Here is a 26,186-nt window from a genome sequence, read left to right on the forward strand (position 1 = left end):
GAAGACTCAAAAAAAAAAAAAATCTGTGCTTCAGAATTGCAGTATATTAAAAGTGCTGCTCAGCTGGGAGGAAGTAATGATTGATAGTGACTATTAGACTCAGAATGAATGTCATATGCATCAAACTCTCACCACTGAAGAAAGTTAATTTATTATCTCACTGTAAAAAATGAATAAGTTTCTCTTTTACTAATATGTAAAATTATTATAAAGGCTATTTCTTTTCACTACAGCTCTAATGAAAGTAAAGTCAAGGCATTTATTTTTCCCTTTATCAATAATCATTCTTTAGTTTGCACAGTTTTCCGTGTTTTGGGCTACTTTTGGATCTGTTATTAATCTCCATTTTCAATGAGATGATATTTACTTATCAAAAGATTGCACTTTATTAAAGTCTGATAAATATAACTACTGAATAAATATGATGGTTTATCTACATCATTTTTTTTAATTTAAAAAAAATTATTTTTTTGTGTGTTTTGAGACAAGCTCTCACTACGTAATTCAGGCTGTTCCTGAACTCACTATGTAGCCCAGGCTGACCTCAAACTCATAGCACTCCTCCTGCCTCAGCCTCCCCAGTGTTAGGACTACATGCATGTGCCACTACACCCTACATCAATTAAGCTATGGGATCAAGAATGTGAGCAAAGTCAGATTGCATTGATGTCATACATTCTCAAAGCATAATAGGAAACCTAAAAATGTCTTTCAAAATCACCAGTAGTCATACATAAATGTGGTTTTAGAAATGAATATGGAGAAAGATAGTGAGGCATATTGTTAAATTTTTTCTGTATAAATTGAGGCCTAGGAATACCTAGTGTCTGTCAGTGTATTTAATGTTTCTCATGTTTTTTTTTTTCCTCCAGGGCCTCCAGGTGTGGTTATGGGAGATTATTTTTTTCTTGAGTGGAGATTTTAAATTTGCCAAAGACAAAAACCCTAAGCTGTGCTTTATCTTCTACCATGATTCTTTGGTTAATGTGGTCAAAATTATGAATCAAGAAAAAAAGCTAGGCTTTTTGGCAGAGGACATATAACCCCACTTGAAAATGGTGAGGATGACACAAAATTTAGCAGTCATTGCTATTGCTATTCTCTGCAGCTATGAATACAGTATAATAAAGTCCAGTAAGCCCCTGGCTTGAGTGCTTGACCTTGGTGATCTACTTTTGTCCAGAGAGATTAATAGCAAAGTTTTAAGTGACTGGAAGTCATTGGCTCCCTTTTTGAACTTAGTAATAAAGCCATCCCAGAAAGATTGGGTCCAGTTGTATTCCTTGCAAAGACAATTTTTGCAAGTCCAATTTCATGTATTTTATCTCTAGTTCTTAGGAGTTCACTTCTTTTGTAGTTGTCAGCCTCCAAATTGGACTCCAATGATCCATGCCTCTTGGTATTCACATCTTTGTGTCATTTCTTTCTACAATGTATAATCAACAGGATAAGACAGAACTGAAGGTAAATCACATCCAGGACTAGATTTAAAAAATGACTTCAAACTCAATCATGAGCACTCTCATTCACTTGCTGTCTTAATTCTCTCTCTCTTACTTCTCTCTGTCTGATCACTTATGTATGGGGAACCAGTGACTATGTTATGAGAACACTCAGGTAGCCAATGGAGAGGGTGAGAGTAGGGAACTGGTGTTGGCCACAACCTTGTGGCTGAACTTGAAAGTGGGATATCCAGGCCCAGTTAAGCCTTGAGATGACTTGTAGCCTTGGAAGTGGTATAAGATAATGTTTGCTGTTCTAACCTGCTAAGTTTTATGGTGATTTGTTATATAACAATAGTTAAATAATATACTACAACTGTATTGAAATGTAAACTGCTGGTTTTATAGTTAGGTTGAAGAAATGACCTCTCTTGCTTTTTCTGCAAGTGGCAGTTGCTCATCAATGCTTTATCAAGATGTTCTCCAAAACTACTGCAGATAATAATTACCTGATAATGTCTGACAAAGTTCATTCAACTTGTAGTGGGTGAACACGTTACTCCAAGGCATTTATTTACTCACAATGTGACCGGACCTTGTAATTCTCACAAGTGCTGGTGGTTAAATAGTACAATGTGTTTCATAACGGATTTGCTCATCTCAAAAACATGGGGTAGTATGAATATTCATCACTACTGAGGAAGAATGCATGCCATTCAAGTTAACTAGTTGAGTCTACTAGGACTGACCAATATATATTATCCAGTGGTATTATTAGCATATTTGGTATGGGAGTGTTGGGAAAGGTCATGTATGCTACCGTGTGTGTGTGCCCGAGTGCATGCGTGTATGTGTTTCTTTGTGGTGCTGGGGACTGAACCCATGGCCTCACATGTGATAGGCAAATACTCTATCAGTGAACTACACCCTCAGCCTCATCCTTCTTCACACTTTATTTTCTAGACTTTAAAAAAAAATAAGCAGTTTTTGAAATAGTAATAAAAAATACAGATTGAGCTAACATTTTAAATATAATTTTACACTTTTTATTATGAAAAATTTGAATCATATATATAATTAGAGAGTATATAAACCTTTGTACTCATCCTCTAGCTTTTACATGACCAATCTTTTTCATCAATTCTCTAATCCACTTGCTTTATTCCTGCTTACCTCCTGCACAGGATTAATTGGATAAAAATCTAAAATATCATATTCTTCCAAAAGACTAGGTAATTTTATTAATCTTATTTCAAAGTTGGGAAGCAGGGGTATGGCCTTACCTGTTTTTCTCACTGGTTTTAAGAAAAAGGTGATTTAGCTCAAATATGTTTATATTTTAGGCAAGTCACACAATTGCTTATCAGTATATATTTCATCATTTCTTCTAAGGTAAAACTGAATTTTTACACATTTTTATGGGGATGTTATAAATTTCTATTTTGAAATTTGGGTTTTAAGGTAAGTGATTTTGATATTTTGTGATTCTGATATTTTGAGATCCAGGGACTGGTTGTAATAAACAAAACCCCTCAATGAAGGTGTGGTCTTCAGAAGTTGCGTTAAGAACCTGAGATGGTGGTCCCCATGACTACCAATGTGCTTGGAGCTTAGGTACAGAATGGTAGGTCACTGGATAGCCACAGAAGGCCAATTTTCCTGACCCCTAGTGTATAAGTGCCACTCAGAACTAGCATAAAATGTACTTTGTTTATTCAAATATCTCCCTTCCCATTTACAAAAATCCCTGGTTGCAATGCATCCTAGATTTCTTCATGGTTATTGTTGCATCTGGTATGATGTTTTCCCAGCTGGTGCACTGCTTGCCTGTTGGAAGCTTCTTGATGTTCACCTCTCACCAAGCCTCCCTCCTCTTTTCAGAAGGTCCATCTTGTGACTGACTGCTCTCTACACAGGCATCTTCTAACCTGAGCTGTGATTAAATGGATGGGTTTTAAAGCTTTTTTAAAAATGGATCATATGGGTCATCTTGAAAAAAGAGTTAGAAATGATTGTAATTAAAATTTTTTTTTGGTACCAGGGATCAAACTTGGGACCTTGTGCTTTCGAGGCAGGCGGCGGAACCACTGAGCTAAATTCCTGGCCCTGTAATTAAAATTTTACTTATGCACATTTCAATTCTCAACACATATACAAATCAGAACATTACTTTTGATCCAGTAGCTTTAGCAGTTTAAGAAAAAATAAATAAATGTGCTTATAGTCTTTGATATTTGAATGCCTTCAAAACAGAAATGAAAAATGAACACCCAATACTTTCAAACATATATGTGGTATGATCAAATATACACTGAATTTAAAATTTTAAAAATGTGTTACAGTAAAAGACACATTGCCAGTAATTGCCTCAAAATACTTACCTTTGCTTGGAATGGACTTATCCCACTATTCCTGCCACTTTCTGAGGCAGTTCTGGAGGTCTGCTTTGGTGCTGCCTTTAGCTGTGCTGTCACAGCTGTCTCTATGTTCTGAATCAGTTCAAAACATTTACCTTTTATGGTCATTTTGACTTTGGGGAAAAGACAGAATTAGAATGGTGCCAGAAGCCAGTGAGTAAGGTGAATAAGGACACACTGTAATCTTTTTACAGTTCTGCCTTTCCATTGGATGGCATGTGGCAGCAGCATTCACCTAATTCTGATCACATCTCCTAAAGACATGAAAGCAGATTTCAGAACTGCTTCAGAAAGTTTCAAGAACAATGGAATAAATGTGTTTTAGAGGAGGAGTATTTTGAGGGGAATTAATGGTAATGTCTTTTACTATAATACATTTTTAATTTTAAATTTAAACATTCACCATATATTTTCATTACCCCTTGTAATTATTTTAAATACAAACTTGAAACATGCTAGATCTAGGATATATCTGCAGGACTATATTCTGAGAATCAGACAATGTTCTCTTTTTTGTTTTGTTTTAGAGCCTATTCAAAAAAGAACTCCTTTTTGCAGAATTTGTTTGCCTCCTAGTGACTACCTTCATATTCCTGCCTTGCAGTATGGCTATTGGTGGTTATCCACAGGGCTTTATTTTGGGGACATGTTCCCTAGGTTTATCTCTCCTAGGGAGACCTTCTGGCATTAGCTTTGGCTATCTTCTCATGACTTTGGCTCTCAGTTCATGAACTTATTTTATTATTCTTTTTACTGACCCTAAATACTTCCTGTTTTTCTCTAGCCTGCATCACATTGACCCAAATTAAAAAAAAATAAAAAAGAATAAAGACGGGTGTAAAATAAAGGAAAAAAAAACAGGAAAAGGCAGGTGTTTGAAAAAGGAAAGAAATTAAGAAGATTAGGAAGAAACTACCATATACAGTACCACTGCTTAAAAATTTAATGTATTATGTCAACATTTTAAATGATTGATTTGAAAAACAGACATTCCTTGCAGTAGCAGAGTTAGGAGTACAGTGGGAACACTGCATGGGTGACTGATAGGTCATTTTAAACATTTGATTTAAAGTAGCTTTCCTGTCTCTGCAGGCTTCAAGGAGATATGTCTGCTTGTAGTGGGAGGTGGTGCCATGGTTCAGTTACACCAGACTGAAAGGGTAAGGATGGAAGAACTCTTAGACGTGTGTGTACTCCTAATACACTCAACAGTGGCTTTCTCACAGCATAACCTAAGCCACTGGGGGCAAAGTCAGTTTCCTCTCTCAGAAAAGAAAATAATAGGAAATGGGTGGGAAAAGGGCTGAGGGCCATGTGAGGGAATTAATCAGGCAGGTAACTTCTCTGTAAATTTTCCTGAATATAGAATAAAAATTCCTAGAAGAGTCTACAGCCCTGAAGTGGCCAAAAGCAGTTAGCTAGAGCTAATTACAGGAGACCACTGAATTTTGTCACAACAGTCTTAATCCCAGCTCTCTCTCTGGGGCTCTGGAGGAATCTTAGTGCATATAATGATTCACCTCAAATTTTTGCCCAGAAGAATAGTTTTAATCAATGACAAAAAACAATTTGTATCTGAAATAAGACAGAAAAGGTCTATCTTTGAGAATAGCATTTGCTCTTGTGTGTTGAATGGTGTTGGCCATAATTCATAAAGATGACCAGATAAATGGAACTAAGAAACCTGGAGGGGGTCCGGGGATTTAGCTCAGTGGTTCTGCCGCCTGCTGTGCAAGCGCAAGGACCAGAGTTTGATCACCGATACCAAAAAAAAAAAAAAAAAAAAAAGAAACCTGGAGGTATGAAAAGCCCAAATGCTCGGATTTGAAGTAAACAATTTCCAGGCCATGACTTCCATAGCATTAAAAAAAATCATCTTGGGAATAACTGGCACAGAACATCCTTTAACTATTTACCACTGATCTAAATGCAATGACAAAAGTAACTTGATGAGGAGAAAATGGGAATGAGGTTGATCTTACAAAGTCACTTAAGTCATGTTATATCACAAATTCAGTGATCTCATCTATCTGTTTATTCATGGATTCGGTCTGGAAATTTGACTTTTAAGTGTAAGAATGATGTTCAAAATATGATTGTATGAAATTGAAAAACTATTTCACATAGAATGTATCAAAGCATGAAATTATGCCTTAAATATTTCTGACACATTTGTCTTATAAATGATGGCATTGCATATTTTTTTTAAATGGGAAAAGAACACACAAAGCACAGAGGTATGGGGCCCCTACATACTAATTCTTGTGGGAATGTCATTAACCGTGTTTGGCATGCAATTGTCTATAGGGTGTCCTAAGTAAACATTTTAGTGGGCATCTACAGAAATATTTTAGAGCTGCAATTCTAAAGAGGCTGCCTAGAAACCTGTTTGGATCCCTGAGACTCTTTCAGAGGTCAGCAAGGTCAAAACTAATTTCATAAGCCAGATGTTATTTGCCTTTTTCACTCTCATTCACTTCACTCATAAGTATAAAATGAAATCATCCAGAGGTTATATAGCATTTGATATCTCAACAGACAGAATTCAGAAGCAGATACAAAATTCCAACTGTCTTCTATCAAGCCAGGCATTAAAGAGATTTGCAAGAATGTAAAAGAATAGCATTTTTTTATGCATTCTTTTCAAAGAGGAAGTATAGTTATTTTAAATTTAAATATGTTACCTATAATATACTTTGGCTTATCATTATTATTTTAAATAAATTGATAAATGTTTTAAATATTTTTCAATTTTAATTTCTAATATGATAAATAGGGAGATATGAACATAAGTAGAATCTCTTTGGGAGTCTCAGTTTTTAAGATTGCAACAAAACCTTAGAGGCCAAAAAGTTTTAATAATACATGTCCATCAGAGTAGCTAAATAAAATAATAATACACAACCAACATAGTAGCTAAAACTAACCAGACTGACAATGATACAGAGCAATGAGAACTTTCACATACTGCTGGGGTAGTAGAAGTTGGAAAAAATCTACTTTGGAAAAAAAATTGGCACTTCATTATCATTAAAATTAAACATACACATACTTTATGACTTAGCAGTTCTATTCTTTTTTTTTTTTTTTTTTGGTACCAGGGATCGAACTCCGGTCCTTGCGCTTGCAAGGCAAGCGACGGAACCACTGAGCTAAATCCCCGGCCCAGCAGTTCTATTCTTACATGAATATTCAACAGAAATTCATATATTCCACCTAAGGAGCTATACAAGAATTGCCATTTTATTCATAATAGTACCAAACTGGAAACATCTCAATGTTTATTAATTGTAAAATAGATCAACTCTGGAATATGCATTCAGTAGACTACTATATGGCAAAGAAAATGAAATGCTATATCAATATACCAATCCTCGAAAATGATGTAGCGCAAACATATACTAATAAAAAAATAAAAAATATGGATAAGTCTCATAAAGATAACATTGAGAGAAAGAAAAAACACACAGAAGTTTCCCCTTACATAAGTACAAAAACAAAACAAGCAAAACTAGGTAAAAGATGCTTGCCTAGTAAAACCATAAAGAAAAACAACAAAATGTTTATCATAAAACAGTGGTTACCTCAGCAAGTAGGAAGTGTGAAGAGCATAATGGGGACTTTTAGTTGCTGGCAGTGTTTCTTAACCTAGATGGTAGTTGCATGGATGCCTGCTTTGTGACAATTAATGCTTTATCCTTATCTGTGTTAAAGTGTACAATATAAAGGTATAAAGTGCAAAAATTCTTATATTTAGGGATCACTGAGCAGCTGTGAAGTCATGAAAATCAGGGCATAAAGAAATTTGGTATATGTTTCATGTTTTAGGAGTTATCTTTCTGTCTTCTTTTTTTAATGCTGGTGGGGATCAACCCCAGGCTCTTCTGCATGCTCAGCAAGAGCTCTACTGCTGAGCTCCATCTCCAGGCTCAGCTGATCCATCTTATTCAGACTTTTTTTGTGTCTCAAATTAGAAGAGACATCGTAAGTGCAAAAAAAGCCACTCCATTTATTTCACGTCATGTGTTCACCCTTTGTTTCTGAGATGTGCTTTGCTCTCCATTGGGATCCAGGTTATTACCAAGGGCCAGGTGTTCCAGGACTCAGAAGGTTCAGTTTCACTGAGATGGCTCTGCTAACTGTGAGGTTTTGATTTTTTTGTGGGAATCGTAAGTATCTCAACTGACCAGGGTTTGTCTGAGACAAAAGTCATTAGGATAATGTATGAGACATTGGAAGGCAGAGTCAGTTTTAAATTTTTGTGATGAGACAACTTCTTTAATTGATGGTGAAGTACAGAAGAGAGAGAGCTAGGCTCTCTCTTATTATCAAATGTTCTGGTTATCAGAAAATGCCAAGCAGGAGCAGATTTGCTGTTGTGACAGTGTGCACAAAAACAAGACCCATACATGTAAAAGTCAGGAATTAGTGGCTTCCAGCCTTCAATATTTAATTATGCAAACCAATTAAAGATTCTCTTTTTCAGCTATAAAAACCTAGGAAAAGGCTACATGTGCCTCATGTTCTCGTATGCATGAATAAGGTCCTGAAAGCTGTGGTAGCAGTCCCTGAAATTCTTCCCAAAACTCAAACCCTAAGAACTGGGAGTACAGTTCATACCTAGGGCAAAAATTTGTTTTAGGAAGTTCAACTTTAGAATTTGTAAATGAACAAACAAAACCAAATGTATCTTTGTTTGTTTATTGTTTATTTGGTTCTGGGGACTGAACCCAGGTCTTTACACAGTCTGGGCAAGTGACTGAACAACTGAACTACACCTCTAACCCCCCACGTAAGTAAGTTTTAACATACAATGTTAGTGCTCCAGAACTCTACTGGTGGAATAAAACAATAGCATGAAAACTATACCAGTGATAACACAGATTATTTCAAATAAGCCTCTTAACTGTCTCCTTTATCCTTTACTATAAAGAAACCAGTGCCACTGGGTTGCTGCAAAGATTACGAAAAGGTCATACATTCCCTGTGTTCCTTCTTCCCCTCCAAAAACACCTTTTCAGATATAAAAAGCATTATCGTGACAGTTATATAAAAACAGGCTGCAGGCTGGAGTTGGCATTTCAATAGTAATTAGCCTAACCCTAATTGGTAGTTTTAAACCAGTCTGGGGCTCTTTGGAAGTTCACTGTAAAGACATAATCTCAGGGCCAGGGATTTAGCTCAGTGGTTCCAGTAACCCCCTCGAAAGCTCAAGGTCCCAAGTTCTATCCCGGTACCAAAAAAAAAAAAAAAAAAAAAAAAAGAAATAATCTCAGTCTTGGAAGCTGGCAAGACCCTAGAGGTCAGCTGTCAATATCTAGTACTAGGTATGAGGCGTTGTTCAGATTCTTCTGTCCTCTGTTAATATTTTTCTTTTCACTATAATAAAGGCATAACGAAGGCGGTGTCACGACAGAGAATGACACAGGCCAATGCAGTTGAGGATTTTTGTTTGAATTAAGTATTAAGCAAGACACTGGCTGAAAAGAGTTGTAAAGCACTAATTCACCAAGTATTATCTTCTAGAAATGAAGACAATTTGTAAATAATAGAATCAAGAACAGTTCTTGGCTAATTTTATCTTTAATAATAAAAAACTGCCTCCGTTAGGGCGAGGAAAAGCAGAGAACACAGTAATGACCGGAAAGAGGAACTGCAACTCAGTTTTAAGCATTTACTAGCGTTATGCTTTCGCACAACCTAGACATGTCTGGAGCTTCAGTTCTCGCACTTCTCAAACCGAGCTTACTTGAGACCTAGCATTAAGCACAATGCCAGGCACGAAGCAGATGACGAGAAAATGACAGAGCTATGTGGTCTAAGAGCTAGAGGCAATGAGGATCAGTTCTGAGTGTGTGGAAGCAGAGGTGGAAGAGTAACTGGATCACTTCCAGGAAAGGAAGGCGCTGGCTCCATGGTCAGATCCACCAGAACCGCGCACTTCTCCAGGTCCCAGGCGTCTAGCCTCGAAAGCACTTCCCGAGGCCTTGGACACACCCTAGGGCCCCACCCAGGTCACACCCCGCGGTACTGCAAGAGCGCTCGCGGTTTGGCTCCCGGACCTGCCCAGCCCGGGCTGGGCCAATCCCGGTGGGCTGGAACTCACCTGCGGGGCAGGTGCGCGCTGCGGAGGAGGGGCCGCGGCGGGCGGGCGGGCGGACGCGGTGGGCGGGCGCAGAGAAAGTGAAGATTCCGGCGCATGGCACCCACCGCCCAGTTGCCGCGGTGGCTGCCGGGATGCGCCGCAGCGAATGGTCGCGCCGGGCGCCGCTCTGAGTGACCTTTCACCCGCGCCCAGCGGTCCGGGCGGCGGCACAAGACGGAAGCCATGGCGGAGGCGGCGGCTGCAGCGGGAGAGACAGGTGCGAGCTCCGGCTCTGCGGCGGCCCGGGACCCGGACCGGGCCCGCGCTGGGCGGAGGCTGCGCGTTCTCTCGGGCCATCTACTGGGCCGGCCCCAGGAGTCTCTGAGTACCAATGAGTGCAAGGCGCGGAGATCCGCGTCGGTGGCCACGGTGGCGCCCACGGCCGCTCCCGTCGCGCCGGAGTCGGGACTCATCCCCAAGAAGCGGTGAGTAGCGGTCTGTGGAAGGTGCTGGCGGCGAGGTACCGGGCCGGGCCTGTGTTGCGGAAAGGCACGGGGAGGTGGGAAGGGAGTTGACGCGGGCGGGCGGAAGGCATTCGGGTCCCTGAAACTCCGAACTCATCTCTCGAGAGTGAGTGGACGACACTCTGGACTCTGTCAGGAAGGGGACAGGATGGAGCGATGGATTTTGGTCTTCTATTTGCAGGTAACCGAACTGATGCCGGGAATTCATTCTCTCTCATGAATGAGTATTTTGGGGGCCAAGATCTTTGAACTGGTAGTAGGGACTCTATTATGCTTCTCCGAGGAGATTTAAATTTGTGCTAGATAATCACAAGGATTCTAATGCGCAAAAAAATTGGGTGTTGGGGTGGGAGGGGGTAGGAATGGGGCCAGTGATGCTCTGGAAAAAGGTGCTGACTGCTTCTGTAGGGTAGGCTTCAGCTTCCTTAGGGGGATGGTTTTCTACTTTGAGGGAGGAAACTAATGAGTTGGTAAGGAAGCGATAAACTGCAAACACTAGATAATGATTCAGAGCGTGATGTTATCTGCTGAGCTCTGTATAGCCAGAAGCTAAAAGATAGGGTTCTATGAATGAAAAGTGTTTGTAAGAGATCTTAAATTTTCGACATTTTGGGAAAAACTTCTCTGATGAAAGCTGTTGGAAGAAGCTGTTTTCTGAGGTGTAGCGTTGTCAGCATGGGTTAACTGGGAATGAAAAAGGATGCTGCGAATGTTAATTTGTATTTTCAAAGTGTCAGGGATTGTGCTAAATCCATTATTTCTTGTACAGTTTCCCAAGCTATGAGGTAGGTGCAGTTTTCTCCTATTTAACAGATGAAGAAATGTAAAAATAGTAACAAGTCCGCTGCAGGGTTTTCATGTGTGTTGTGTGGCGGGCTTAGAATTAAAAAACACACCAAGTTGACCTCAGTGCCCAGTGACAAATCATTAATTCAACATGTATGAGTCCTATGCCACATACATACAGTACTAGCAGCACTTGAGATTTTGAAATGCAGTATTTACTTTTAAGGAAGTAATAGCTGATTAAGTAAAGTTACAGTACAGTGTGATAAGAATTTTTTTTTTTTTTTTTTGGTACCAGGGATCGAACTCCGGTCCTTGAGCTTGCTAGGCAGGCGGCGAAACCACTGAGCTAAATCCCCAGCCCAAGAATCTTAACTGACAGTTGTAGCACATAGGCATTTACCCAGTTTTGGGTATGGTTTAGGGAAAAGACGTTCCTGAATAAAGATTGTCTAAGTAAATCTTGAAATTTGTATTGGAAATAGTCTGTCAAAGAGGAAAAATGTCCTGAGTAGACAGACATACTGACATACTGTTGTATGTTCATAGTGAGAGACAAGATGAGAAAACTGCTGTGAGTTTAGTGAAGCAGGAGGGCATCAGCGACAAGGGAGGAGGAGTTGAAAGGTGAAGCTTGTTTACAGGTTTTCTATGTAGGGCAAACCATGATTAGATTTATCTTTCAGAATGGTCACAATGGGACTAAATTGAAGAAGGTTGAGTAGTATAGCAATATAATGGCCAGGAATGTAGACCTGGGTTTGAATTCCACTAAGCAATTTTACCTCTATGACTTTGGGCAAGTCACCTTGTCTCAGAGCTTCTGTCCTCTCATTTTAAAAAATGAGTATCATAATTTCTGATTTGCAGTGTTACTGTGAGAATAGAAAAATGCCAAGATAAAAGACCAAATGCTAAGTGCAATGCCTGTTACATAACCCCTCAACAAATAGTAACAGTGATTTTCGTAGTGTCCGAAGACAAGAGAGACCAATTAGGAATCTATTATTCCAGTGAGGAATGTTGGGATTCTGAACTAAGGCATACTATTGGGAATTGGAAAAAAAATTGGGAGGTACATTTTCTAGAATCTGGTCACTTAATGGTAAGAGAGAAAAATCAAGGATCACATTCCACCCTCTATCTACACTAATGTTATATTTGCTGATATATTAGCTGTTATTACATTTACGACTTCTCACTTTTCTTTTCTTTTTTTTGTATATCCTTTTATTGGTACATTTTAGGTGTACAACATAATGACATTCATCACTGGAAATTTGCACCTTTACATAATCTCTCTTGGTTCTTATTTTTCCCCATTCCTCTACCCTCCCTTCAACCCCTCCACCCCTCCCTATTTACAAAGATTTTGTTTCCATTTTTTCATTTTCTCATAATAATTCCATTCCCCTCTTTCCTTTCCCCTACCCCTCCTACTTCCCCCTCCCCTTTACCCCTTTTCTTCCTATTTCACCTTATCTATTATACCTTTTAGTCCTTATTTACACTTTCAGTTTCTCACACTAGAGAAACTATTCGGTATTTACACATGTGTGTCCTGTTTATTTCACTTAAGAGTATCATCTCGATGTGCATCCATTTAGCAATAAATGTCTCTAATTTCTCATTTTTGATGGCTGAGTAGTACTCCATTTTATTTAAAAAAACCACATTTTCTTGATCCAGTCTCCAGTTGATGGGCATTGGGGCTGTTTCCAAGTTTTAGCTATTACAAACTGTGCTGCTATGAACATGAGTGCACATATATCACTGTGGTATGATTCTTTTAATTCTTTGGGGAAGATCCCCAGCAGGGGAATAGCTGGGTCAAATGGGACTTCCAGTCCTAGCTCTTTGACTTCTCACTTTTCTTCATGGCTTCATGTTTGTTTATGTTTATTCATTTGTATACATCTGTGTGTGATTGTACATTTATATGCGGGTTCACACTATTAGAACTAAATAAGAAAGAAACATTTTCCTTATGGTTGGAATTAGTGGCTTTGGCTTGTGGGAGTAAAAATAGTAATGTTTATATTGGGGAAATAGATGAGGTTTCTTATGGCTGAAGGTGACTGGTCTAGGGTTCCCTGTCTGGTTGCTCTAGGGTTCCCTCTGTGGCTACTCCAAGGACTGAAGACATCAGGAGTGCAGGTGGCAACTATAGCCCATCTATGACAATATGTCACAGCTGGTGGGAAGCTCTGGTCTTTGGTTTAAAAGTTAGATGGCTATGGTAAAATCTAATCCTGCACAAATACTTTGAAGTTTAATCAGAATACTAATATTTTCACTAAACATAAATTACAACACTAACTTGTATTGGATGAACATCAAAAATTTCCTCGGAGAGGGAGAGTGATTACTTGATTATTCATGGGAAACCTAGGTCTGTGTTTTACTTCTTTTTTTTGTTTGGTTGATTTTTTTTTTTTTGGTACCGGGGATCGAACTTGGGTCCTTGTGCTTGTGCAGCAAGCGGCGAAAGCACTGAGCTAAATCCCTGGCCCTGTGTTTTACTTCTTACTGCTTAGCTGGGCCTCAGATTGCCAGCAACAGAACTGACCCTATATGGAAGACAAATGAGGAACAAGATAGACCAATAGATGTGATTACAACCGAATGTCTTTGAAATCATTTGGTGATATGTGTATTACTCCTTCTCTTTTGAGCGATGGTTTTGGTTGTAATTGTTTTATCTTATCACTGATTATTCTTAAATTCATCATGGACTTGGATTGGTGACTTTTTGAAACTTGATGCTTTCATTCCTCTTATAAAAATAGTCATGCATATATTAGTGAACATTTACAGAGTGGTTGCATTATAACAGACAATGTGCTGAGCACCAAAGATAAAGAGATGAATAGTCCTTGCCCTCAAAGAATTCACAACCTAGGAAAAACAAAGTAACATGTTCCAGTAGTTTAATTAGAACCACTGTAGATAAAGAACAAAGAAAAGAAAGTGATATAAATATTGTATGTGATATTAAGGGAAACTTTCTGGAGTTCTAAAATACTGGTGATAGAGATGGGTATTTAGCCCCATGGTGGAGTGCTTACCTAGCCTATGTGAAGTCCCAGTGCTGTAAATTTAAAGGTAAATAAATCAATAAAATATTGGTGATAGTTTGGTAGGTTGATCGAATGGATGGTGAGGAGAGTTTATATTCCACACACAGGGAATAGCAAATGGCAAAACAAGAGAATGTGAAAGTGTATGTTGTATTTAGATAATTCAGTATTCAATATAGACAGTATTCAATATTGATCACTATCAAGTCAGTATTGATTACTAGACAATTCAATATTGGAGGTGGGACTAAAGAGAAGAGGCCAGTGGCAGGTTGTAGAGGTCTTTGGCCTGTGGGTCATACATCCATTTATTCATTCGTGCATTCATGCAGGTAACATATTGCAGTGAGTAAAAACTGCCTGTATGGAACTTATTTACTAATTGGAGTGGAGACAGTGAACAGACAGTATAGTATGTCAGATAGTAATGAATGTATCTGAAGAAAAATGAGGGAGGGGCGAGTGGATAGGTGATGGAGAACACTTCAAAGAATTAAGCTGGTCAGAGACACGAACAGATTGAGTTTGAGTTTGAGAGAAGTCACCCAAGCTGCAGTGTTAAGAGTGGATAGAGGAAGGGTTAGGATGGACGTATGGAGATCATTTGGTCAGGGGTGGGGCGGGGGTGCTGTTGTAGCACAATGGGTGATAAATAATGAAGGATTAAACTGAGCATGGCAGTGAGAATGGGAAGGCAAGGATGTATTTCAGAATTTTGGAAGTTAGGGCTTTAGATAATACTTTAATATTATGTCACTAAATGGCTAAGGAGTTTGGAAACCAAATGAAAATAGAAAATAGATGAGAGAATCCTGAGGGGATGTGGACCTTTAATAAGAATGATCAACCAAAACCTGTAGCTTACTTGTCATATGGTCTCCTGTGAGTTGGTCCAGTGACTTCTAGCCAGGAATATATTCTCATTTGAGCTGCTGAGCAGTTTTAGGGCAACAGTTTACTTTTGGACCCCAACACTTTTAAGTGCATGCTCCTCCATGTATAATTTTCTTTTTTTTAAACTTGATTCTAGATGCAATTTTAGATTCTTAAATCATAGTAAATGTCAGCTACATATGTGACATTTTTATGCCTTAATTTTATATTTTTTTCAGCTTTAAAAAAGAGCTACTAAGGGCTGGGAATTTAGCTTGGTGATGCCGTGCCTGCCTGGCAAGCACAAGGTCCTGAGTTTGATCGTTGGTACCCCCTCAAAAAGCTATTAAAATGTTATGATTAAAAAGAAAGAGAAAAAATTAGTTGTTGACTTCTGTCACTCTACATTGTTAACCACTTTCCCAGTTATGACTTTGGTTTCAACTTCACTGTGGTTTGCATTTGTGGGAACTGCTCTTTGGCAAATTTTGCAGAGGCTATAAATTCTTCTGGTTCAGGTTAAAAGACTATTATGTTTAAGTATGCTGCTAATTAATTTACTTGCTTATACTTCATTTACATAAAATACATTGTTTAACGTTAACCACAGCTTTGATAAATGTTTTCCAGATGGAATACAGCTGAGTTAAGCTCTTGTAAATGTTTCCCAGAGTGCGTCCTCAAGCCTTAAGGGTGATGTATTTCTGTGGTAAAGATTATCTGCACAAATGACTTGACTTACGACTTAAAACCAGTTAACAAAATTAGAGCCTATTTTGGTAGTAATGTTGAGTGAAATAGCATACTATGAATTCTTAGCCAGGAATTTTAGTGATGGTAGTAATAGAAGTTTTAATTTGAATAAGTCAACATGGCACCACTCTATAAAGGTTACTGTGTGCATTATCTCATTTAATTCTGGCAGCAACTCTGAAAAGTAGATGATACTTACATGTAGATTTTCTTGTGGAAAACCCTCAGAGGTAAAAAGAAGAGGTCATGGAGAATTGATTTACTGCTTGGCTTTAGGCTGTCTTTGCACTGCAAATGAACAAAAACTCTGAAGACTCTAGGAGTATTTGGTACTGTTCTCCTCTAGAGTGGGTTTTGAGATGAACCAGACCTCTAAATAGACTTCTTTATGTCAAGAAGTTACTGGAGAGCCATCTACTCAGTTGTCAGTTAATAGAAATATCTGGGAATAAATGAAGTCATCTGTTTTTAGTCAGCAAAGAAAGAAAATGCTGTTGCAGTCAGATGAGATACTTTATAGAGGATTTAAGTATTTCTTTTGATTTTATTTTGTATATTAAGATAACTTCAAATATCTGGGAATAAATGAAGTCATCTGTTTTTAGTCAGCAAAGAAAGAAAATGCTGTTGCAGTCAGATGAGATACTTTATAGAGGATTTAAGTATTATTTCTTTTGATTTTATTTTGTATATTAAGATAACTTCTGCTGATCATCAGATTAATATGTTAATTTCAACCCTAAACTAAATCAAAGGATCCTGAGTAGAGTCTACCCTCTTGGCATAAAGTAGTAATTGTCTTGCAATAGTGATGTCTTTATTTGTTGAGTTTTAGGGGTAATATTGCATGGCATCTCTGTCCAAACATCTGAATTCAGAATCAGTTGAGAGGTAGTATACAGGATACAGACAAAAATAACAGCCGTTAAAGCTGTTTTGTTTGGAGAGTATTGCTTAGATCTGGATGGACTACCAGGTACCCTGAATCAGATAGACTCAGTGCTGGACCACAGAAGGCCTCCTCTGCAGGAGCAGAGCCAGCTTCCGTTAGCCTAATACATACCTCTGAGACACTAGATGGTACCCTTCATGGAAGGGATAGATTCTAAAGACAGAAAGGGCTGACCTCATGTGCTTGGTGCCTTCTCTCAGAATTCACTGATTAGCCAGATCACTCCTTCCATGAGAAAGTGAGTGTCTGAGAGTTGGGGAGAGGCCAGGAACATTACTCTTACTGAAGTCTTCTCACATTAGAAACTGGAGCCAGAGAATAGAAGTATTGCTGGAATATTTTTGGAGAAATTAGGGGAATGGGCTGAAACTTGGTGGTGGCTAAACAATATTGTATGTGCTTCATAAGTATGTCTTATCACCATTGGCTACTAAATACTTTACCTACTTTTCTTGGTAGGGCAGTTAATGTCCTCCAGGAGAAACTGTCCTAATTAGCTTTTAAAGTTTATTTCTTATTTCCTTGATAACCTACTACATACTTTAGCTGCACATCAGAATTATTGTTATTCCAGCTATTCATGATCTGCCTTTCTCTTCCCTTCTCTTTTTTGATATGTTAGTTTTTCTCAAAATGTAATGCATATAGTTTGATAGTCCTGAGATAGTTTGGGGAGGGGGATACATGGATTAAAATCTTACTTGAATAGTTCTAAATGTGTATATTATATATATATATATATACACACACACACATTTATTACTTTAGAAACTGTTGAGCTACTTATTATACTACATAATGTATTTAAAAAATAAATGTACACACAGATCTTAAGTTTACAGTTTATTTTTTGCAAATGAACACATATTCTTTGTCAGTATTTAAAGAAACAGCATTACCATTCCCCTTGAAACTTCCTTCCTGCTCCTTCCTATGGTTTCTCCTACCCTAATAACTACTTTGACTTCTAGCACCACAGTTGTTTGGTTTGGTTTTTTTTTTTTGAGACAGGGTCTCACTATGTAGTCCAGGCTGGCCTTAAACTCACTAGGTAGCCCAGGCTGGCCTGGAACCTGTGGCAGTCCTCCAGCCTCAGCCTCCCAAGTGCTAGGATTACAGGTCTGTGCTATTACGCCTGGCTTGGCACCATAATTTAGATTTGCCTATTTGAACTTTATATAAATGAAGTCATGAAATAGAATCATAACGTGTATATACTCTCGACTTTGGCTTCTTTCCCTCAGTATTATTTTTGAATATTTTTGCCTATTGTTGGGTATAGTTGTTAATTTTGTCATTATTGCTGAGTTGAATTCCATTGGTTAAATATGTACCACAATTTATCCATTCTGTTATTGGTTTGAAAATTTGAAAAATTTTTAATATGAAGTGCACATCAATTAGTGTTTTTAAAGATATTGCTGCATAGAAAGAGGCTAATATCATTAAGATAGTATTTAGTGTATTCAATTTCTTGAGTACATCAGTTTTCTGAGGTAATAAAATGTTCCCAAATACTAAATAATTCTTATAAATATATGAGATTGGATATTTAAACACATTGACCATGAAATTCTTGCAGTGTTCAGATATTATTTATGAGCTTGTAAAATTTCAGCTTAAAATCATAAGTCTAAGTCTTTTATCAGGCATACATTTTAATTTTGAATTATAAGTCAGTCATTCTTACTGTTTATATTCTCAGGTTTTACAAGTATATAAAAGATTAGTGTTTGAATAGTTAACGTTTTTTTTTTTTTGGTACCGGGGATCGAACTCAGGACCTTGCGCTTGCCAGGCAGCCGGTCGATGGTTGAATAGTTTTCTTAAAACAAGAACATTAACATGTCTTTGATTCTATTAAGTATCTGTATATTTAATTCTGGATCTTTTAGTAGTGGGAATATGGTTACTTACTCAGGAAGATTATTGCCATTCCAGTAAGTGCAGCAACTTTTATTTATTTAGTACTGTGGAGTGAACCCGTGGAGAGCTGAGCTGTATCTCCAGCTATTTTTCAGACAAGATCGTGCTAAGGCTGGCCTTGAACTTGAAATTCTTCCACTTTGGCCACCTCAGGTAGCTAGAATTGCAGTTGTGCACTGGCTTCTGCAGTTACTTTGTTTTCATGTGTGTGTGGGGAGGCACATTGAACTCAGTGTGCTACCTATATCACCAACCCTCCTGCGATTACTTTTCCCTTCTAGCTGAGATTTGGAGGTGTAGTTAACATCTTGTTACTCAGCTTGGAAAACAGTTGTATGATTGCATGTAATATTTGGTCTGGCCAGCAAGTTTGAAGTTGCTAATCAGAGGTTTCAGCCAATATGCCGATGAGGTTCTTGCCAGCCTCCTCACCAGGAGTCTCCAAATTCTATTTATAGTTACCCTGTCAGAAACTTGATATCCTCAAGTGGGGGAGTGTTCATGTTTCTGAGATCTAGGAATCAAGTAATAGGAATTATTCATCATATTCACAGAAGTTTGCATTTCCCATTCAGATTGATTACCTGGTTGGATTTTGTATTTCTTCTAAAGGTACTTGAACTGTACTGGAAACCAGCTTTAGGGATATTAAAATAATAGTTACTTGAGTTCTGTCATGCTTTTAACATGTCACACATTCTACTAACCAAATATTTTGTTGTCAACACAAATTTTGTAGATCAGCACTGTCCGGTAGAGCTTTCTGTGATGATAGAAATGTTCTGCCCTGTGTGGTATGGTATCCACTAACCACATGTGGCTGTTAAGCACTTGAAATATGGCTAATGTGATGGAGGAGCTGGATTAAAAATTTTAATTTTAATTAAGTGTAAGTAAACACATGTGGCTAGTGATACCATGTGGGACAATACAGCTGTCAATTAGAATATAATTCATTTTCTGTCCTTTCTCTTTCCCAAATGAAGTTAATGCTAGTCACATCTTTCAATCCCTAATCTTGAACTTCTTTTTATTCTTTTAAGATCCCTCATGTTGCTGCTCTTATGTATGATTATTTTATCTGGTCCTCACAACCACCCATTTCATAAGTCAGAATCTGAAATTTGTAGACGTTTGTCAGAAAATGGTCACTTTTGAGCTAGTGAGTGGTAGAGCTTAGATTTGAATCTAGATTTCAAGTCTAGACCTTTTTCTTGATATTATACTGATTATCATCAAGCCCTATTCATCTCCCCTTTACAAGGTATCATATCCATTTTGTGTCTTAAAAAGTATCTATTGATCATTTGAGTTCTCTTCCCTCATTGAGCTTACATTCTAATGAGTGGAATGGATAACTAACTAAACAAAATAAACAAGTAAATTATTGAATTAGAAAGTGATGAATGCTATGGAAAAAGAGTAGAGAGAATAAGGAGGTAGGATGTTACTGTTCAATTTTTAAATAGGATGTTACTGAGAATATGACATTATAACAAATATTTGAAGATGACAAAGTTAAGCTGTATGGATATCTAGGGAGAGGAGTATTCTAGACCAAGGAAGAGTATAAAAATACCCAAAGGGTAAATGAATGTATGGCCTGTTAGGAAAGTAGCAAGGAGGCTAGTTGAGGAGTCATTTCACATCCACTTGCCCGTTTGTTATTATTATTTTTTTTTGGTACTGGGGTCCTTAGCTTGCGAGGCAGGCGGTGGAACCACTGAGCTAAATCCCCGGCCCCCCTGTTTGTTATTTAAAGTCTGTGCCTTTTAAACCTGAGCTTTTAATTTACTTGTCTTGTTTATTTTTGGGGGCAAGGTCTCTTATTTGTGCCATAATGTCCAGCTTTTACACTTTTCCTTGTGCTGTTCTTTGCAAGACCTTTGCTTGGTGGTTATGAGGTTTATTGTTTTGGGGATCTTTTTAATTTTGAGAATTGGGGAGCATTGCCTGTCCATTTTCTGTTACCATTTTCTCGTGATTTCTTAGATTTGAACAGTAACTCTAAAATTATACTGTTAAGTGCTAAGGGTCATGGGAAATAACTTCTAGGTTCATTTAAATCAGATAGGTGCTCTCCTGCCATTTCTTCACTTGTTTGAAACTTCATCTACCCAGGTTTGTTGGCAGTTCATTCAGTGTCTTTGATGTGCTAATCACAGGGGAGGATCAACACATAGTTTTTGCCTTCTAAGGGGCATCTGAGTACTAAGGAAGACTTTGTTTTCTATTACTGCAAGATGCTAAGTTCCATAACAAAGATAGGGGAAGGGAATGGTGATTGATACAGCAACTTTATTTCAAAGAAGTATAGACAGGAAAGTTTGGGAGAGTACTAGTCTATGTCAGAATGTTTTGCAAAATTTTTTAAATGTGAGACTGAAAACATTGATGAGAACATGTAGATGAGAACAGAATTAGAAGAATTATGGTAGGAGAATGTAGACAGTAGAATAACATTTATAAAACCGATATGGCTATAATGATAGGGGCCTTTAACATTTTATAGCCTTATTCTACAACAGAATGTCCAGCACTTACTTTGTAATTATAAAGAAAGTGGAAGGATAATTTTGTTACTCTGAAATGTTATGCATTTTGTGAAAAACAAAATAATCAGTAGTCAAAATGAAGATGGACATCTGCACTAATTAGGGGATAACCACTGTAGCGCCTTGGCAACAATCCTTTCAGACTGAAGCATATATATGTAAAATCATCCTGTAAAAATGTCTTCAAACTATTGTTTCTATCTTGTGTTTACTTTTTTTTTGTTACCAGGGATTGAACTCAGGTCCCTGTGCTTGCGCAGCAGGCAGCGAAATCACTAAGCTAAATCCCCAGGCCTTGTGTTTAAGTTTTGATGCCAAGAAATAGTAATGTGCAACATTATTATTAGAGACTCAAAAAGTATGGTATTATAAAAAGTATTGCGGTTATTATAATTTATTTAACTAGGATAATATTGCATTTAATTGTTTCCAGTTTTTTTTTTCTCAATTACAAAGGATGCTGTAATAAGCTTTTTAGGATTAAATCCTTAACAATTTCCTTTAAAAGAGCCTTATTGGATTAGATAGCATTGGACTACATCATTGGTTTATTTCACTGGATAGAGACAAATTCATGACATCTGGCTGTTTAGACTTAATTCTGAACAAAAATAAAAGACTGAAAATGTTTGGAGAAAGATGGCATCATATTATATCTTACAGTTTAGGAAGGCAGCCTTAAGGATAGAAATTAGATGCCGGATAGAAATGAGACGTTTTGGCATGAGTCTCTAATGGGAAATGACCATGACCACAGGGAGTCTATGGAACAGTGCTTAACTGTGCCTGAGTCTTTGGGGTGATGAGAAGGAGGGAGAGCTGAGGAAACTTAGATGTACTAATTTATATTGCTGTCAGTAAATACACGCCATGCTTATGCAGATGGGTCCTACTGTCTATTCAGGCAAATCTTGTTGTATGAGGTGATGTACTTTAAGGACTATGGTGTCAGTAGTTTTCATCTCGGACCAACATTTTTGAAAATATTTAAACATAGTGCACAGTTGAACTTTGCAATAAACATTTGTATACTAACCACCTAAATTCCACCTTTGTATTTAATTGTGTGTGTGTGTGTCACATGTCTCTCCACCAGTTCATTCTTTTCTCTAATATTAATGTTGTTTCTGGTGCATTTAATGTAAATTGGTAGCTTCATTCTCTTTAATAATAATTGATGTTATTTCTGGTGTATTTTAAAGTAATTTTGTGGCTTTTTTTTTTGTACCAGGGATTGAACTCAGGACCTTGTACTTGCGAGGCAGGCACCACACCACTGAGCTAAATCCCTGGCCCTGGTGGCTCCATTTTTGAAATGTTCTGCCTTTTGTTTTTTTAGATTAGTTGGCCTTGATTTCCGTTTGTCTGCTTCGTTTTCACAAAGTATTTGTAACTTCAAAGCTATTAGACTGCTTGTTTAAATTTGGTTTTATTTCCAAGTAGTTTTAAGATTTTTAATTAAGTTTATTGGTACAGTTTAGATATACATAATGATCACCTTTATCATATGGAATTTGTACCTCTTCATGATCTATCGTAATTTTTATTTTTTTCCCCATTCTCCCCTCTTCCCTTCAACCCTTCTTCCCCTCCTTATTTATAAAAGCTTTGTTTCTAGTCTATCTTTTCTTCTTTTTTCCCTTTTCCCTTTTTTCTTCCCCCTCCCCCCTCCCTAGTGTCCCTTACATTTGAACTTTTTCTTCCTATTTCACATTATCTATTACACATTTTGATCCTTTTTTATCCTTTGTTTCTCACACCAGAGAAAAAATGTGTTATATACACGTGTGTGTCTGATTTATTTCACTGAAGAGTGTGGTCTCTGGGTGCATCCATTTAGCTTTAAATGCCTTAAGTTTGTCCTTTATGGCCGAGTAGTACTCCATTGTAGAAAAAAACCACATCTTCATCCATCAGTTGATGGGTGTTTGGGTTGTTCCAAGATTTAGCTATTGCAGACTGTGCTGGTATGAACATAGATGTGCATATATCACTGGTATGATGCTTTTAATTCTTTTGGGAAAATACCCAGAAGGAGTATAGCTGGGTCAAATGGAACCTTTAGTTCTAGTTTTATGAGGAATCTCCACACTGATTTCCATAGTGGTTGTACCAGTCTACACTCTCACCAACAGTGGAGAATGGTTCCCCACAGCCCCACCAATATTTGTTATTGGTTGATTTCTTGATAATAGCCATTCTTTCTGGAGTGAGATCGAATCTTAGCATTGGTTTTTTGTTTTTTTTTTTCTTTTTGGTACTGGGGACCGAACTCAGGACCTTACACTTGCCAAGGCAGGTGTACGGCACTGCTGAGCTACATCCCCAGGCCTCAGTGTTGTTTTAATTTGCATCTCTCGAATGACCAGTGATGTTGAACATTTTTTTCACGTATTTATTTGCCATTTGTACTTCTTCATCTGAGAAGTGTGCATTCATCTCAGATGCCCATTTTTATATTGGGTCTTTAAATTTGAGGGGTTTAATTTTTTTCAGTTCTTTATATATTCTAGATATCAGTCTTTTGTCTGAGGAACAGTTGGCACAAGTTTTTTCTTACTCTGTAGGTTGTCCATTTCTTCTGTGTTTTCCATCTTATTAGAATAAAGGTCCTTAATAGATACTGATGTTCTTCTGGGTTTTTGCAAAGTATGTTGTAATTTCACCCTTTTCATTCCTAATTGCATGTATTTGAGTCTTCTTTTGATATTCGGGTAAGGGTTTATCAGTTTTAATTAATCTTTCAAAGAACCAGCTCTTTGACTCATTAATTCTTTGTCATATTGTTTTCTTAGTCTCAGTTGCATGAATTTCTGCTCTGATCTTTAATTTCTTCCCTTGTACGGCCTTGACTTGTTCTTCTTTTTCTAGAAGTTTGAGGTTCAACATTAGTTTATTTGAACTTGCTCGGTTTTCCTGATGTGAGAGTTCACTGCTATAAATTTCCCTTGTACGACTGCCTTCATTGCATCCCATATGCTCTGGTGTGTTGTGTCAGTATTATCATTCATTTGTAGAAACTGTCTAATTTCTTCTTTAATTTCATCTGTGACCCATTGGTTGTTCAGAAGGGTGTTATTAAATTTCCATGCGTTTATGTAGTTTTTTGTGGGTTCTTTTGCTATTGATTTCCAATTTCATTGCACTATGGTCTGATAATGTACATGGGATAATTTCAATTCATTTGCATTTACTTAAGCATGTTCTATGAGCTAGTATGTAGTCTTATTTTGGAGAATGTGCTATGTGTACCTCAGAAGTATGTGTATTCTGATGTGGGGTGGAACACTAGACATCTACTAAGTCCATTTGTTCACAGGTTTGGTTCAGATCTGATATTTCTTTGTTGTTTTTTTGTCTCCTTATTCTGTCTTATTTGTAACAATGGAGTATAGAGATCCTCCATTACAATTGTATTAGTGCTTATTTGATTTTTCATGTCCATTAATATTTGTTTTATATAGTTGGGTGCACCAATATTTGGTGCATATATGTTTATGATTGCTATCTCTTCCTCTTAGAGTTTTCCATTTACAAATATGTAGTGACTTTCTTAGTCTCTCTCGATCAGTCTGGGCTTGAAGTTCACTTTGTCTGCAAATAGAATAGCTACCCTTGCTTTTTTTCTGGGACCCTGTCACCTGAAGTATTGTTTTCCATCCTTCCTTTGACTTTCAGTCTATGAATTTCTTTTTGAGTTAAATGTGTTTCCTGTGTGCAGCAAATTGTTGGATCTTGTTTCTTGATCCATTCTGCCAGTCTGTTTCTTTTGATTGATGAATTGTGACCATTTACATTGATGGTTATAACTGATATATGTTGGCTTCTTCTTGTCATATTGCTTTCTGGTTGTTGGTTCTCTGTCTTTTCCCTCTGTTTAATTGCTTGCTTTGCCTGGTGGCTTCTTTCTATTGGTGTTCTTGGAATTGTGGTCTTTGTTATCTCTTTCTAAAATATCCTTCAGAGCATTTTGAAGAGCTGGTTTGGTAGCCATGAATTTCTTCATTTGTTTTTTGTCATGGAAGTATCTTATATCTTCATTGATTTTAAAAGATATTTTTGCAGGATACATCAATCTGGGTTGAATGTTGTTTTCTTTCAAGACTTGAAATACTTCACTCCAAGCTCTCCTTGACTTGAGAGTTTGTGTTAGGAAGTCTGCTGTGATTCTGATGGACTTTCCTTTGTAGGTAATTTGCTTTTTTTCTCTAACAGCTTTTAACACTCTGCTTATGTGCTGAGTTTCTGGAACCTTGAATATTATATGCCTTGGTGTAGATTTATTTTTGTCATGGCTAAGTGGAGTTCTGTATATCTCATTTATTTGTATGTCATATTCTCTTTCCATGTTTGGGAAGTTTTCTGTCATTACTTTTGTGAACACGTTTTTTAATGGCATTTGCATTGTCCCCTGCTTTCTCATTGACTCAAACCATTCTTAATGTTGTTCATCTTTGCATCATCTCTCAGCTGTTGGATTGATTTTTCAAGGACCATTGCTATTTTTAAGAAATCTTTCCTTTTGCGGTCATTATCTGCAATCCCGTCTTCTATTCTGATGTTCTTTCTTCTCCTTGATTCAGACAATTGCATATGCATTCAATGGCATTTTTAATCTCCTGTATATCTGTTTGAATCTGTTTCATGGATTCTATTTCTTTCCTATGTTGGGCGTTCATGGTTTCCATTGTTTTCCTAAGCTCCTCTGTTTTTTTTTAAATCTGTGTCTACTCTCTATTCACTGAGCAAGTCCTTTGTTTTCATCATCATCTTTTTTTTTTTAACCTGAGAAA

General features: G+C 37.4%; 2 protein-coding genes across 2 annotated transcripts in view; one reads left to right on the top strand and one right to left on the bottom strand.

The window, feature by feature from the left end:
• Nfe2l2 (NFE2 like bZIP transcription factor 2) overlaps positions 1 to 10,086 on the bottom strand; it is a 138,426-nt gene extending 128,340 nt beyond the window's left edge. The window contains exon 1 of the mRNA XM_087200843.1: positions 9,966 to 10,086. The gene's annotated coding sequence lies outside the window, so the exon portion shown is untranslated. The remainder of the gene's footprint in view (positions 1 to 9,965) is intronic.
• Agps (alkylglycerone phosphate synthase) overlaps positions 10,039 to 26,186 on the top strand; it is a 141,790-nt gene continuing 125,642 nt past the window's right edge. The window contains exon 1 of the mRNA XM_004857740.4: positions 10,039 to 10,429. Within this exon, the coding sequence (XP_004857797.4) occupies positions 10,188 to 10,429 (242 nt within the window). The 5' untranslated portion in view covers positions 10,039 to 10,187. The remainder of the gene's footprint in view (positions 10,430 to 26,186) is intronic.

This window comes from Heterocephalus glaber, unplaced genomic scaffold, assembly GCF_053883595.1.
Source record: "Heterocephalus glaber isolate CG9 unplaced genomic scaffold, H.glaber_assembly_v1.0 deba00000347, whole genome shotgun sequence".
NCBI lineage: Eukaryota > Metazoa > Chordata > Mammalia > Rodentia > Bathyergidae > Heterocephalus > Heterocephalus glaber.